Genomic DNA, 15,765 nt, shown 5'->3' with positions numbered 1-15,765 from the left:
TTTTTTGTTTGTTCTTTCCAATGTGTCAAGTAATTCTCTTTTTGTTTTCTCATGATTTGGTTGGGTCTAATTGTGTTGTTGTTGTTGTTGTTGTCCTGGGGCTGTGTGGGGTCTGTTGTGTTTGTGAACAGAGGCCCAGGACAAGCTTACTTAGGGGACTCTTCTCCAAGTTCATCTCTCTGTAGGTGATGGCTTTGTTATGGAAGGTTTGGGAATCGCTTCCTTTTAAGTGGTTATAGAATTTAACGGCTCTTTTCTGGATTTTGATAATTAGGGGTATTGGCCTAATTCTGCTCTGCATGCATTATTTGGTGTTTTACGTTGTACACGGAGGATGTTTTGCAGAATTCTGCATGCAGAGTCTCAATTTGGTGTTTGTCCCATTTTGTGAATTCTTGGTTGGTGAGCGGACCCCAGACCTCAGAACCATAAAGGGCAATGGGTTCTATAACTGATTCAAGTATTTTTAGCCAGATCCTAATTGGTATGTCAAATTTTATGTTCCTTTTGATGGCATAGAAGGCCCTTCTTGCCTTGTCTCTCAGATCGTTCACAGCTTTGTGGAAGTTACCTGTGGCGCTGATGTTTAGGCCGAGGTATGTATAGTTTTTTGTGTGCTCTAGGGCAACAGTGTCTAGATGGAATTTGTATTTGTGGTCCTGGCAACTGGACCTTTTTGGAACACCATTATTTTTGTCTTACTGAGATTACTGTCAGGGCCCAGGTCTGACAGAATCTGTGCAGAAGATCTAGGTGCTGCTGTAGGCCCTCCTTGGTTGGTGACAGAAGCACCAGATCATCAGCAAACAGAAGACATTTGACTTCAGATTCTAGTAGGGTGAGGCCGGGTGCTGCAGACTGTTCTAGTGCCCTCGCCAATTCATTGATATATATGTTGAAGAGGGTGGCTAAACTGCATCCCTGTCTCACCCCACGGCCCTGTGGAAAGAAATGTGTGTGTTTTTTGCCAATTTTAACCGCACACTTGTTGTTTGTGTACATGGATTTTATAATGTCGTATGTTTTTCCCCCAACCCCACTTTCCATCAATTTGTATAGCAGACCCTCATGCCAAATTGAGTCAAAAGCTTTTTTGAAATCAACAAAGCATGAGAAGAACTTTGCCTTTGTTTTGGTTTGTTTGTTTGTCAATTAGGGTGTGCAGGGTGAATACGTGGTCTGTCGTACGGTAATTTGGTAAAAAGCCAATTTGACATTTTCTCAGTACATTGTTTTCACTGAGGAAATGAAACTAGTCTGCTGTTAATGATAATGCAGAGGATTTTCCCAAGGTTGCTGTTGACGCATATCCCACGGTAGTTATTGGGTCAAATTTGTCTCCACTTTTGTGGATTGGGGTGATCAGTCCTTGGTTCCAAATATTGGGGAAGATGCCAGAGCTAAGGATGATGTTAAAGAGTTTAAGTATAGCTAATTGAAATGTGTGGTCTGTATATTTTATCATTTCATTGAGGATACCATCAACACCACAGGACTTTTTGGGTTGGAGGGTTTGTATTTTGTCTGTGTTCATTCAATGTAATTTGAAGATCCAGTGGGTTCTGGTAGTCTTTAATAGTTGATTCTAAGATTTGCATTTGATCATGTATATTTTTTTGCTGTTTGTTCTCTGTTATAGGGCCAAAAAGATTGGAGAAGTGGTTTACCCATACATCTCCGTTTTGGATAGATAGCTCTTCGTGTTGTTGTTTGTTTAGTGTTTTCCAATTTTCCCAGAAGTGGTTAGAGTCTATGGATTCTTCAATTACATTGAGCTGATTTCTGACATGCTGTTCCTTCTTTTTCCGTAGTGTATTTCTGTATTGTTTTAGTGATTCACCATAGTGAAGGCGTAGGCTCAGGTTTTCTGGGTCTCTATGTTTTTGGTGGGATAGGTTTCTCAATTTCTTTCTTAGGTTTTTGCATTCTTCATCAAACCATTTATCACTGTTATTACTTTTCTTTGGTTTTCTGTTAGAGATTTTATATTTGATAGGGAAGCTGAGAGGTCAATATACTGTTTAGGTTTTCTACTGCCAAGTTTACACCTTCACTATTACAGTGGAACGTTTTGTCCAGGAAGTTGTCTAGAATGGATTGAATTTGTTGTTTTCCTAATGTTTTTTGGTAGGTTTCAACACTACTTTCCTTCCATCTATAGCATTTCTTAATATTATTCAGTTCCTTTGGCTTTGATGCCTCATGATTGAGTATTGCTCTGTTCAAGTAGACTGTGATTTTGCTGTGGTCTGATAGGGGTGTCAGTGGGCTGACTGTGAACGCTCTGAGAGACTCTGGGTTGAGGTCAGTGATAAAGTAGTCTACAGTACTACTGCCAAGAGATGAGCTATAGGCTCTCTCTCTCTCTCTCTCTCTCTCTCAGGGTGACAGTGGTAAAGTCCTGCTGCTCTCTCTCTCTCTCTCTCTCTCTCTCTCTCTCTCTCTCTCTCTCTCTCTCTCTCTCTCTCTCTCTCTCTCTCTCTCTCTCTCTCTCTCTCTCAGTGTGTCAGTGGTAATATCCTGCTGCTCTCTCTCTCTCTCTCTCTCTCTCTCTCTCTCTCTCTCTCTCTCTCTCTCGCTCTCTCTCTCTCTCTCTCTCTCTCTCAGGGTGTCAGTGGTAATGTCCTTCTGCTCTCTCTCTCTCAGGGTGTCAGTTGTAATGTCTTCTTTCTCTCTCAGGGTGTCAGTGGTAATGTCTTCTTTCTCTTTCTCAGGGTGTCAGTGGTAATGTCTTCTTTCTCTCTCTCCCTCTATCACTCCTCTCTCCATCCCTCCTCCCTCCCTCTCTCTCTCCCCTTCTTTCTTTATTTCTCTCTCTCCCCCTACCTCTCTCGCTCTCTCCTTCTCTCTTTTTCTCTCCCAACCTCCTCCCTCTCTCTCCCCCCCTCTCTCTGTCTCTCTATCCCTCCTCCCTCCCTCCCTCTCTCTCTCTGTTTCTCTATCCCTCCCTCCTCTCTCTCTCTCCAGGCTTGAGTCTGGTGGTGGGGCTGGTGCTCTACATCTCCAGTATTAATGATGAGGTGATGAACAGACCGAGGGAGCCTGAACAGTTCTTCAACTACCACTACGGCTGGTCGTTTGCCTTCGCAGCCTCCTCCTTCCTACTCAAGGAGGTCAGTGTGTGTGTGTGCATGTGTGTGTGTGTGTGTGTGTGTGTGTGTGTGTGTGTGTGTGTGTGTGTGTGTGTGTGTGTGTGTGTGTGTGTGTGTGTGTGTGTGTGTGTGTGTGTGTGTGTGTGTGTGTGTGCGTGCATGTGTGTGTGTGTGGTAGGGGGGCAGGTGGTGGGGGAGTTGAGGAGACTTCACTAGTACCACTGCTGTGCTGCCTGGGGTGCCCAGCTGATCTATCCATCTTCAAGCCACAGTGTCATGCCGGCTGAGGCAAACCACGTTCAGGCTAAGGCAACACTCCCTACAACACTCATCGCAACACTCATTACATTGTAATATGCTGGGAAAGTACAGCTATAATTTGGGTCCTAGGGAGCCATGCATTGAAATCGCCATGACTTGGCAAAGTTGCATGTTTACTTCAAGGCTAAATTTTGAGGCAGGAAAAATCATGATGCCTCTGCAAAATACTACTATTCTCTATACATTCTAAATCAGTCATTCTAAATGTAAACTTCTCCACAGTCTATCTGTACTGAGCTGAGATGTTCTGTATGCAGGTGTTGAGGAAGAACCTGAACCTCTGGGTATTCCTGTGGCTGTCAGCCATCTTCTATCCTGTGTGTGATCGATGGGACAGAGTGGGAGTTCAGAGGAGCAACTCTTCTTTACCCCCTGTCCTGTCAGAGTGGGGAGTTCAGAGGAGCAACTCTTCTTTACCCCCTGTCCTGTCAGAGTGGGAGTTCAGAGGAGCAACTCTTCTTTACCCCCTGTCCTGTCAGAGTGGGGAGTTCAGAGGAGCAACTCTTCTTTACCCCCTGTCCTTTCAGAGTGGGGAGTTCAGAGGAGCAACTCTTCTTTACCCCCTGTCCTGTCAGAGTGGGGAGTTCAGAGGAGCAACTCTTCTTTACCCCCTGTCCTTTCAGAGTGGGGAGTTCAGAGGAGCAACTCTTCTTTACCCCCTGTCCTGTCAGAGTGGGGAGTTCAGACGAGCAACTCTTCTTTACCCCTGTCTCTCTCTCTGCGGTCATAGCCAATCAGGGGGAGAGGAGTGTGTGTGTTTTTGCTTGCGTGTGTGTGCGTGTGGATATTAATTTTAATTCCACTGACTGTCGACTTCTTATGTACCCATCAGATACAGTGGGGGAAAAAAATATTTAGTCAGCCACCAATTGTGCAAGTTATCCCACTTAAAAAGATGAGAGAGGCCTGTAATTTTCATCATAGGTACACGTCAACTATGACAGACAAATTGAGAAAAAAAAATCCAGAAAATCACATTGTAGGATTTTTTATGAATTTATTTGCAAATTATGGTGGAAAATAAGTATTTGGTCACCTACAAACAAGCAAGATATCTGGCTCTCACAGACCTGTAACTTCTTCTTTAAGGCACCTGTTTGAACTTGTTATCAGTATAAAAGACACCTGTCCACAACCTCAAACAGTCACACTCCAAACTCCACTATGGCCAAGACCAAAGAGCTGTCAAAGGACACCAGAAACAAAATTGTAGACCTGCACCAGGCTGGGAAGACTGAATCTGCAATAGGTAAGCAGCTTGGTTTGAAGAAATCAACTGTGGGAGCAATTATTAGGAAATGGAAGACATACAAGACCACTGATAATCTCCCTCGATCTGGGGCTCCACGCAAGATCTCACCCCGTGGGGTCAAAAAATGATCACAAGAACGGTGAGCAAAAATCCCAGAACCACACGGGGGGACCTAGTGAATGACCTGCAGAGAGCTGGGACCAAAGTAACAAAGCCTACCATCAGTAACACACTACGCCGCCAGGGACTCAAATCCTGCAGTGCCAGACGTGTCCCCCTGCTTAAGCCAGTACATGTCCAGGCCCGTCTGAAGTTTGCTAGAGTGCATTTGGATGATCCAGAAGAGGATTGGGAGAATGTCATATGGTCAGATGAAACCAAAATAGAACTTTTTGGTCAAAACTCAACTTGTTGTGTTTTGGAGGACAAAGAATGCTGAGTTGCATCCAAAGAACACCATACCTACTGTGAAGCATGGTGGTGGAAACATCATGCTTTGGGGCTGTTTTTCTGCAAAGGGACCAGGACGACTGATCCGTGTAAAGGAAAGAATGAATGGGGCCATGTATCGTGAGATTTTGAGTGAAAACCTCCTTCTATCAGCAAGGGCATTGAAGATGAAACGTGGCTGGGTCTTTCAGCATGACAATGATCCCAAACACACCGCCCGGGCAACGAAGGAGTGGCTTCGTAAGAAGCATTTCAAGGTCCTGGAGTGGCCTAGCCAGTCTCCAGATCTCAACCCCATAGAAAATCTTTGGAGGGAGTTGAAAGTCCATGTTGCCCAGCGACAGCCCCAAAACATCACTGCTCTAGAGGAGATCTGCATGGAGGAATGGGCCAAAATACCAGCAACAGTGTGTGAAAACCTTGTGAAGACTTACAGAAAACGTTTGACCTGTGTCATTGCCAACAAAGGATATATCACAAAGTATTGAGAAACTTTTGTTATTGACCAAATACTTATTTTCCACCAGAATTTGCAAATAAATTCATTTAAAAATCCTACAATGTGATTTTCTGGATTGTTTTTCCTCATTTTGTCTGTCATAGTTGACGTGTACCTATGATGAAAATTACAGGGCCTCTCTCATCATTTTAAGTGGGAGAACTTGCACAATTGGTGGCTGACTAAATACTTTCTTCCCCCACTGTAAGTGCAAACTCTGTTTAAGTATATTACAGTTCATCACTCCTAACTCAAATACAGTCTTTGTTTCAGTACTTACTCTGTACATCTGCATACTCTAGTTTAGTTCAAGCATTCATGACAGTTCTAAGACATATATGAAGAGTAGACTGTGAGCTAGTAAGGATTAGTATTCTGGGGATACATACTGTAGCAGTGCAGCAGTGTTCTCTCTCCCTCTCTGTGTGTGTGTGGTTGTGTGTGTGTGTGTGTGTGTGTGTGTGTGTGTGTGAGTGTGTGGTGTTAGCGGTGCAGTGTTGTGTGATGTTCTCTGCTCGTTTCACCCATCTCTCCCTCCATCCCTCCATCCCCACCCTTTCTTCACATCGTCAGCATTACTGCACTAATGTGGTGCAATGGACAGCTCAGTGTTTGTGTGCTCCTCTGCTCCTCCTCCTGCTCCTCCTCCTTCTCCTCCTGCTCCTCCTCCTCCTTCTCCTCCCTCCTCCTTCTCCTCCTCCTGCTCCTCCTCCTCCTCCTCCTCCTCCTCCTCCTGCTCCTCCTCATCCTGCTCCTCCTCCTCCTGCTCCTGCCCCTGCTCTGCCTCCTCTTTCCTCGTCTTGCCTCTTGTCCTCACATTGCTCTCTCTCTCTCTCTCTCTCTCTCTCTCTCTCTCTCTTCTCTCTCTCTCTCTCTCTCTCTCTCTCTCTCTCTCTCTCTCTCTCTCTCTCTCTCTCTCTTTCTCTCTCTCTTCCTCTATCTTCCTCTTACTCCATTGCTCACTAATCCCCTCGACTCTCTCTCTTTTCCACCTCCTCCCTCTAGATTTATCTCCTCTTCTAGTTCCCTTTTCTTTCAAACCGTTTGATCCCTGCATAACTCTCTCTCACTCTCTCTCGCTCTCTCTCTCTCTCCTGTCAGGGGGCTGGGGTGATGTCAGTCTATCTGTTTATGAAGCGTTATGCTGAGGAGGAGATGTACCGCCCCCACCCAGCTCTCTACCGCCCCCGCCTGTCTGAGAGCAGCGACTACAGCGGACAGTTTCTCCACCCTGAGACCTGGCCTCCTCCTAAGAGGGGCCGCAGCGATTCCCGGGCCTCCAGCGACATCTCCATCCAGATCAACCAGACCCCCCCGCAGCCCACCAAAAACAACCCCCAGCAGGGCAACCAAGGTGGGGGCATGGGGTCTAACATGGGCCCTGGGTCTGGGTCTTCCTCCGGAGCAAGCTACCAGCTGCCCCAACCGTCTGGGGCCTACAACACCCACACACTCCAACACCAACACTCACACGGTAACTCCCAGGCCATGGCCATGCCCCCTTCGACCGGGCCCCCTCACTACCACACACACATGCACATGGGCGCCTCCCCCTGTTAGAGAGGGAGTGCAAGGGAGAGGGATGCACTGATGATGGCCTATCACTCCCATAAACACACACACATTTATGATGAAAAAAAAGATACAGTATATATATATATAGAGAGAGTAAAGCTATAGGGGGAGATGGAGGGAGGTGGAGATGGAGAGAGATAGAGGGAGGTGGAGGGAGGTGGAGGGAGGTGGAGATGGAGGGAGGTGGAGATGGAGGGAGGTGGAGATGGAGGGAGATGAAGGGAGGTGGAGATGGACAGAAAAGAGGGAGGGAGGAAGTACGTGTGAAAAGGGAGAGGGAGAAGGATTGAGGGATTAGAAAGTGACGGAGAAGAAAGTATGTGATTTCGTGAAAGACTTTAGAGGTTAGAATCTGTGACAAAAGGGGCTGAGAGGGAGAGAGAGGGAGAGAGAGCAAGAAAGAGAGGCTGCAGCTAAATCTGAACCTACTGCAGTTCTGCGGAAAACGGAGGGATTTGTATTCACTTGAGATGTACAACGCTAAACACTGTCTTACACTCCTACACACTTATATGTACATAGGTTTATACATACAGAATACTTATCCATGGACTTGTAAGTAACTATTGCCATTATTACCAATGGTAATACTGAAAATATATGATGTTTATTGTTGTATTCTCTGAATTTCTTACATCGTCATTGCACTTTCATACCGGTAGTTAATTGAATCTCAATTATTATTATTAATTATAATAATAATAACTTGAGTGAAAAGAATAAAACAATATTAGAGTATCTGTAAGAATATATGAATGTCGGTTAAACTTTATGAACACATTAACATGAAAGTGACGATGTTCTGAAATCTACAGGGGAGAATTCTACTGTATATGTACAGTGAGGGAAAAAAGTATTTGATCCCCTGCTGATTTTGTACGTTTGCCCACTGACAAAGAAATGATCAGTCTATAATTTTAATAGTAGGTTTATTTGAACAGTGAGAGACAGAATAACAACAAAAAAATCCAGAAAAACGCATGTCAAAAATATTATAAATTGATTTGCATTTTAATGAGGGAAATAAGTATTTGACCCCTCTGCAAAACATGACTTAGTACTTGGTGGCAAAACCCTTGTTGGCAATCACAGAGGTCAGACGTTTCTTGTAGTTGGCCACCAGGTTTGCACACATCTCAGGAGGGATTTTGTCCCACTCTTCTTTGCAGATTTTCTCCAAGTCATTAAGGTTTTGAGCCTGACGTTTGGCAACTCGAACCTTCAGCTCCCTCCACAGATTTTCTATGGGATTAAGGTCTGGAGACTGGCTAGGCCACTCCAGGACCTTAATGTGCTTCTTCTTGAGCCACTCCTTTGTTGCCTTGGCCGTGTGTTTTGGGTCATTGTCATGTTGGAATACCCATCCACGACCCATTTTCAATGCCTTGGCTGAGGGAAGGAGGTTCTCACCCAAGATTTGACGGTACATGGCCCTGTCCATCGTCCCTTTGATGCGGTGAAGTTGTCCTGTCCCCTTAGCAGAAAAACACCCCCAAAGCATAATGTTTCCACCTCCATGTTTGACGGTGGGGATGGTGTTCTTGGGGTCATAGGCAGCATTCCTCCTCCTCCAAACACGGCGAGTTGAGTTGATACCAAAAAGCTCGATTTTGGTCTCATCTGACCACAACACTTTCACCCAGTTCTCCTCTGAATCATTCAGATGTTCATTGGCAAACTTCAGACGGCCCTGTATATGTGCTTTCTTGAGCAGGGGGACCTTGCGGGCGCTGCAGGATTTCAGTCCTTCACGGCGTAGTGTGTTACCAATTGTTTTCTTGGTGACTATGGTCCCAGCTGCCTTGAGATCATTGACAAGATCCTCCCGTGTAGTTCTGGGCTGATTCCTCACCGTTGTCATGATCATTGCAACTCCACGAGGTGAGATCTGACATGGAGCCCCAGGCAGAGGGAGATTGACAGTTATTTTGTGTTTCTTCTATTTGCGAATAATCGCATCAACTGTTGTCACCTTCTCACCAAGCTGCTTGGCGATGGTCTTGTAGCCCATTCCAGCCTTGTGTAGGTCTACAATCTTGTCCCTGACATCCTTGGAGAGCTCTTTGGTCTTGGCCATGGTGGAGAGTTTGGAATCTGATTGATTGATTGCTTCTGTGGACAGGTGTCTTTTATACAGGTAACAAGCTGAGATTAGGAGCACTCCCTTTAAGAGTGTGCTCCTAATCTCAGCTCGTTACCTGTATAAAAGACACCTGGGAGCCAGAAATCCTTCTGATTGAGAGGGGGTCAAATACTTATTTCCCTCATTAAAATATAAATCAATTTATAACATTTTTGACATGCGTCTTTCTGGATTTTTTTGTTGTTATTCTGTCTCTCACTGTTCAAATAAACCTACCATTAAAATTATAGACTGATCATTTCTTTGTCAGTGGGCAAAGGTACAAAATCAGCAGGGGATCAAATACTTTTTTCCCTCACTGTAGATATAATATTTTATATCTAGCTGTAGTCTGAATATGTTACCAGGGGAGTGAGTGGAATGATATTTTAAAGATAATTAATGTTTATCTTGATGACGTACATATTATTGCAAATATATAAAACTATTGTATTTTGTTGAATTGCTTTGAATTGACACAGTGTGACAGAATCAGACATGAACTGAAATCAACCAAAAATGTCACCCTGTCATTGGATTTAGGTTAAAAGTTGATTGAAAAAAATTGAAAATTCCCTTACGTTTATGACTTTTTGCAAATCCAGTCAGTTTTCCACATTGAGTCAACATCATCACATTGAATTGTGTGGTTGAAATGACGTGGAAACAACGTTGATTCAACCAGTTATTGTCCAGTGGGATGTTTCATCAGGTTGGCACGATGTGAAAGAACTGAACAGGAGAAAGCAATAGCATGGTATACATCCACCATATTGATTTCTCCTGTCCTATATCTCTAAGAACAGATGATGGAGAGGAGAGGAGAGGAGAGGAGAGGAGAGGAGAGGAAGGTACTATAGACTATTGTGACCCTCCCACTGACTGGCAATGTGTAACTACTGCCATCTGCTGGTCATTGTCCCACTCTTGACACTACCATTGAAGGAGGGCCTGTTCCAATACTTTTACAAAGCTCCCTGCCTTCTTCCCTTTATGAGGTCACTGATCTAGCACAAGTCAAGCACAGTCATGTCATATCAGTGATTACTCCAAGGAAGGAAATAAGGAATGATTGCATTTTAGAACTATTTGACCTGAGCCCTGGTCCATGGTAATATGTGCAATGGTTGCCAACAGAATATACCATAGTAAGAACTGAAGCACAGAATGATATTGTTACTAAATTAATTTGGCTGCCATTATCACTGACTTTGTGATGGAAAGAGAGTGTTTGGGGGTGACTGTGAGAGAGAGAGAGAGAGAGAGAGAGAGAGAGAGAGAGAGAGAGAGAGAGAGAGAGAGAGAGAGAGAGAGAGACAGAGAGAGAGAGAGAGAGAGAGAGAGAGAAAAGGAGTGAGGATAAGGCTGAGAGAAGGAGAGAAAGGAGTGATCATTTTGACCCCCTTCACTGTAACTTTGGTCAAGGTTGGTTGAGGTCAAACTATGTTTATGCTTTCCTTTTCTATGGACTTGGATGATGGTCAGCAGAGATGTCCAATATTGATGACAACATTGTCCATCAACCTTTTCCATATTTGCTTGTTTTCATAAGCCTATCTTTAAGTATTAATAGTAGACCTAATAATAACTTTATATATGAAGCACTTTGCTCAAAGCACTAACTAAAAACAAAATGTCAATGATGGCATTAAATAATGATTGATGACAGTAGTAATTATATTTTACTATTGAACCCTTTGCCCTCACACTTCTGTCTTTCTCTCTATCCCTGTTTACACCTGGTGCTAACAAGGGTCCTTTATCCTGATCTTGTCCACATTCTAATTGTGCCCATATTTCCAGAAATGTGTCTACACCAGTTGTTAAAATGTGTCTGTTATCCGTCCACTGTGTCTGCAAATTATTACACAGCTATTCTTTCAAAATAATATTTATTTATGTATTTATTGTAAGACACATATTGATGTAATCAGTCAACGGTGCCACCTGTCAATGATTTTAGAGGGTGGAATAATTCATATTTAAACGGTTTCTCTGTCCAGATCTGTCTACACTTAAAGGAAAACTCCACCCAAAAACTATCTTTTGGTATTTGTTTCATTAGTCCATTGCTGACATAGTCCCAAAATGTTTTGCTTGTCAGCAATCTAGTTTTCAAGATACAGTTGAAGTCGGAAGTTAACATACACCTTAGCCAAATATATTTAAACTCAGTTTTTCACAATTCCTGACATTTAATCCTAGTAAATATTTCCTGTATTAGGTCAGTTAGGATCACCACTTTATTTTAAGAATGTGAAATGTCAGAATAATAGTGGAGAGTATGATTTATTTCAGCTTTTATTTCTTTCATCACATTCCCAGTGGGTCAGAAGTGGGTCAATTAGTATTTGGTTGCATTGCCTTTAAATTGTTTAACTTGGGTCAAACATTTCGGGTAGCCTTCCACAAGCTTCCCACAATAAGTTGGGTGAATTTTGGCCCATTCCTCCTGACAGAGCTGGTGTAACTGAGTCTGGTTTGTAGGCCTCCTTGCTCGCACACCCTTTTTCAGTTCTGCCCACAATGTTCTATAGGATTGAGGTCAGGGCTTTGTCATGGCCACTCCAATACCTTGACGTTGTTGTCCTTAAGCCATTTTGCCACAACTTTGGAAGTATGCTTGGGGTCATTGTCCATTTGGAAGACCCATTTGCGACCAAGCTTTAACTTCCTGACTGATGTCTTGAGATGTTGCTTCAATATATCCACATAATTTCCCTTCCTCATGATGCCATCTATTTTGTGAAGTGCACCAGTCCCTACGCAGCAAAGCACCCCCACAGCATGATGCTGCCACCCCCGTGCTTCACGGTTGGGATGGTGTTCTTCGGCTTGCAAGCAACCCCTTTTTCCTCCAAACATAACGATGGTCATTATGGCCAAACTGTTCTATTTCTGTTTCATCAGACCAGAGGACATTTCTCCAAAAAGTACGATCTTTGTCCCCATGTGCAGTTGCAAACCATAGTCTGTCTTTTTTATGCCGGTTTTGGAGCAGTGGCTTCTTCCTTGCTGTGCGGCCTTTCAGGTTATGTCGATATAAGCCTTGTTTTACTGTGAATATAGATACTTTTGTACCTGTTTCCTCCAGCATCTTCACAAGGTCCGTTGCTGTTGTTCTGGGATTGATTTGCACTTTTCGCACCAAAGTACGTTCATCTCTAGGAGACAGAACGTGTCTCCTTCCTGAGCGGTATGACGGCTGCGTGGTCCCATGGTGTTTATACGTGTGTACTATTGTTTGTACAGATGAACGTGGTACCCTCAGGCGTTTGGAAATCGAATAATCGCACCAACTGTTGTCACCTTCTCACCAAGCTGCTTGGCGATAGTCTTGTAGCCCATTCCAGCCTTTTTTCTTGGTCTTGGCCATGGTGGAGAGTTTGGAATCTGATTGATTGATTGCTTCTGTGGACAGGTGTCTTTTATACAGGTAACAAGCTGAGATTAGGAGCACTCCCTTTAAGAGTGTGCTCCTAATCTCAGCTCGTTACCTGTATAAAAGACACCTGGGAGCCAGAAATCTTTCTGATTGATAGGGGGTCAAATACTTATTTCCCTCATTAAAATGCAAATCAATTTATAATATTTTTAACATGTGTTTTTCTGGATTTATTTGTTGTTATTCTGTCTCTCACTGTTCAAATAAACCTACCATTAAAATTATAGACTGATCATTTCTTTGTCCGTGGGCAAACGTACAAAATCAGCAGGGGATCAAATACTTTTTTCCCTCACTGTATCTAAAAATGTGGGCACAATCAGAATGTGGACAAGATTAGGACAAAAGACGCAAGTTAGAACCAGGTATAAACAGGGCTTCTGTGACCGTTCTTTCCTCCTGCCATTCAGTCCTCTTTTAAAATAATTCACTTCATTATGATTATTACATTTTAATAGATAATTTATAGAGCCGATTTTGTTTATCTTTTCCCTCTGTCCCATTCTTCTCTAGCCTAGGTACCAGTCTGTTTAGCTAACATTCCACTGCTTGTACTCTGTGTCATTGTTTAGTAACTTCGAAATGTGATGTTTGAGAAACATGGATGAACGTCTAATTCTGACGTGAGACTGTGAGAGCAAGTTGACACACGTAGTACAAGGAGTAGAATCTTAGCTAAACAGACTGGGAGCCAGGCGAATTCTACTCCCCTGTTCCCTCATCCCCAAGTCTATTTCTCTCTGCTGTTTCATCAGAGGGTGTATGTAGGTGGGCCTAAGGTTGCAAAATTCCAGGAACTTTCAATACATTTCCCGGTTGACCTGAAATCCTGGTTGGAGGATTCCTGCAATAAGCAGGAAATCCTGAATCCTCCACCAGGATTTCTGGAAAACCAGGGAATTTATTGAAAGTTCCCGGAATTTTGCAAACTTAGGTGTGCCTATACTTCCACTGTTACTCTTCTAGCACATAATGATCTTTGTAAAGACAACACCTTTTTGCTCCTTGATGCACCTTCAAAGAAAAGAGATTGTCAATAGCTTCAACTAAATCCATGGAAATAATACTGTAGAATCTTGATTAAACTGATACCATACTGATTGTAATTGTGATGACCTCGGTGTTATTGGAGGCATAACAAAAGTCTCTGGGTTGGATTTCACTCTATATTGGCATGCATTGATATAGTCCCTTTTGAACCTGTGTGTGTGTGTGTGTGTGTGTGTGTGTGTGTGTGTGTGTGTGTGTGTGTGTGTGTGTGTTCGCGTGTGTGTGTCCGCGTGTGCGTGCGTGTGTGTGTGTGATTCAGAGCAGTCGACTCTGAAGGTGGGGATCGGCGCAGCGTTGAAATACTGCAGCCCTTTATTATAATGCATGGCATACACACTGTGGAGCACTGGGTAAATAGTGTGTGAGTGTAAGCGAGGAGCTTCACCAGCCTATGCTTGCCTGATACCTGGAGACTCACGTTAGCTTCCTAATCTGATGCCTAGGCTTTAGCTCAGTGAGTCACAACAAGAATACAACACAACATGGGGTACTTTGCATTTGTCAGTGCATATGTCTATTGTGTGTGTGTGTGCGCGCGTGTGTCAACTAGCTCTCACAGTCTCACGTCAGAATTAGATGTTCATCCATGTTTCTCAAACATCAAATTTCGAAGTTGAACCAAATGTCAAATTTAAGGGTAAGTTTAGGCATTAGCAGCAGGTGCGTGCACTGCTTTGCAGTATAGGTCACTAAGCGTTGAATTAAAACACTAGCCTCTCCTCTATCGTGGTACAGGCCACTAATGCCCAAGGGCAGTCTGACTGATCAGTACTGTGTGTGTGTGTGTGTGTGTGTGTGTGTGTGTGTGTGTGTGTGTGTGTTTGTGTGTGTGTGTGAAGGAAATGATGCAGGCCAAATGGTCAACACAAAAAGCCAACAATCAATATACCTATATAAATATAAAATGTCTGTGCTGTCTAACTTCGAGGATTTTTATCGCACAGTAATGTAAAGTGCTAGGATTTATAGTGTGTGAATATGTGTTAGTCTTTGTGAGCACATATTTATAAACATGTGGTTCTGTGACGTCAGTTCTGTGTGTGTGTGTGTGTGTGTGTGTGTGTGTGTGTGTGTGCGTGTGTGCGTGCGTGTGTGTGCGTGTGTAGCAGTATGGGGTTGAGTGAATCTCTCTTTTCACCATCACCATTACTGCATGAAAGACCTGTCACTCTGCATTAGCTCTCTTCAGCTCCCCTATTTGCCGTGTGTGCGTGCGTGCGTGCGTGCGTGCGTGTGTGTGTGTGTGTGTGTGTGTGTGTGTGTGTGTGTGTGCGTGCGTGCGTGTGTGTGTGTGTATGTGTGTGTGTGTGTGTGTGTAAGAGAGAGAGGGTGATGAGAGAGAGAGGAAGGGAGGATGGAATGGGTAAAGCCATTTTAAAGCCATTGAAGGTCATCGTTCAGTCAGTCCTCTGGTAGCCTGGTTTACTCACACATACACGCACGCACGCACTGAATTAGAATAGTGGTAGTGTACAGGAACCACTGGCTATAAGTCATCCTACAAACCAGCCGTTGTTGAATCATGCCTCAGAAGATGACAGTATTTCCAGTAGCAGTGTGTATTTGAGTCAAGGAGCTGATGATGACATAATTCTTATTAGGCGCGGGAAAACAGGGCATTTTTCCTTCTGTGGTCTCGAGTCACCATCTTACCAAAAATAGCCTACTGTTACCATTTTTATCCCCTCCCCTCTACACAATTATGCGTGGCATCTCTCTCTCTCTCTCTCTCTCTCTCTCTCTCTCTCTCTCTCTCTCTCTCTCTCTCTCTTTCTCTTGCTCTCTCTCTCTGCGGAATTGTGCTACCGCAATGCTCACAACCCTGCATTTCTTAAGAGAGCGGTGAAAATGGACATCATATTTTGTTGTATGAAAATAAAAAAACTATCCCGATGAATCTCCATCCTGCCGACCTTCAACAAAATATCAACATAAATTACACTCATAACTTGGTCATGG

The 15,765-nt window shown here is 43.7% G+C and overlaps 1 protein-coding gene across 1 annotated transcript; it reads left to right on the top strand.

Moving 5' to 3' along the window:
* Window positions 1-2,714: 2,714 nt before the first annotated feature.
* LOC311121906 (voltage-dependent calcium channel gamma-7 subunit-like) lies at window positions 2,715-7,174 on the top strand (the record flags this gene model as incomplete). The annotated part of the gene is made up of 3 exons (XM_084196342.1): window positions 2,715-2,724; window positions 2,968-3,113; window positions 6,716-7,174. Coding segments are annotated over 3 exons (615 nt in total), but the record flags the coding sequence as incomplete, so codon positions are not given.
* Window positions 7,175-15,765: the final 8,591 nt, after the last annotated feature.

Source organism: Coregonus lavaretus (assembly GCF_964263955.1).
Source record: "Coregonus lavaretus genome assembly, contig: HAP1_SCAFFOLD_3837, whole genome shotgun sequence".
In the NCBI taxonomy this organism is placed as follows: Eukaryota; Metazoa; Chordata; class Actinopteri; order Salmoniformes; family Salmonidae; genus Coregonus; species Coregonus lavaretus.
This window is presented reverse-complemented; position numbering and strand designations above follow the sequence as displayed.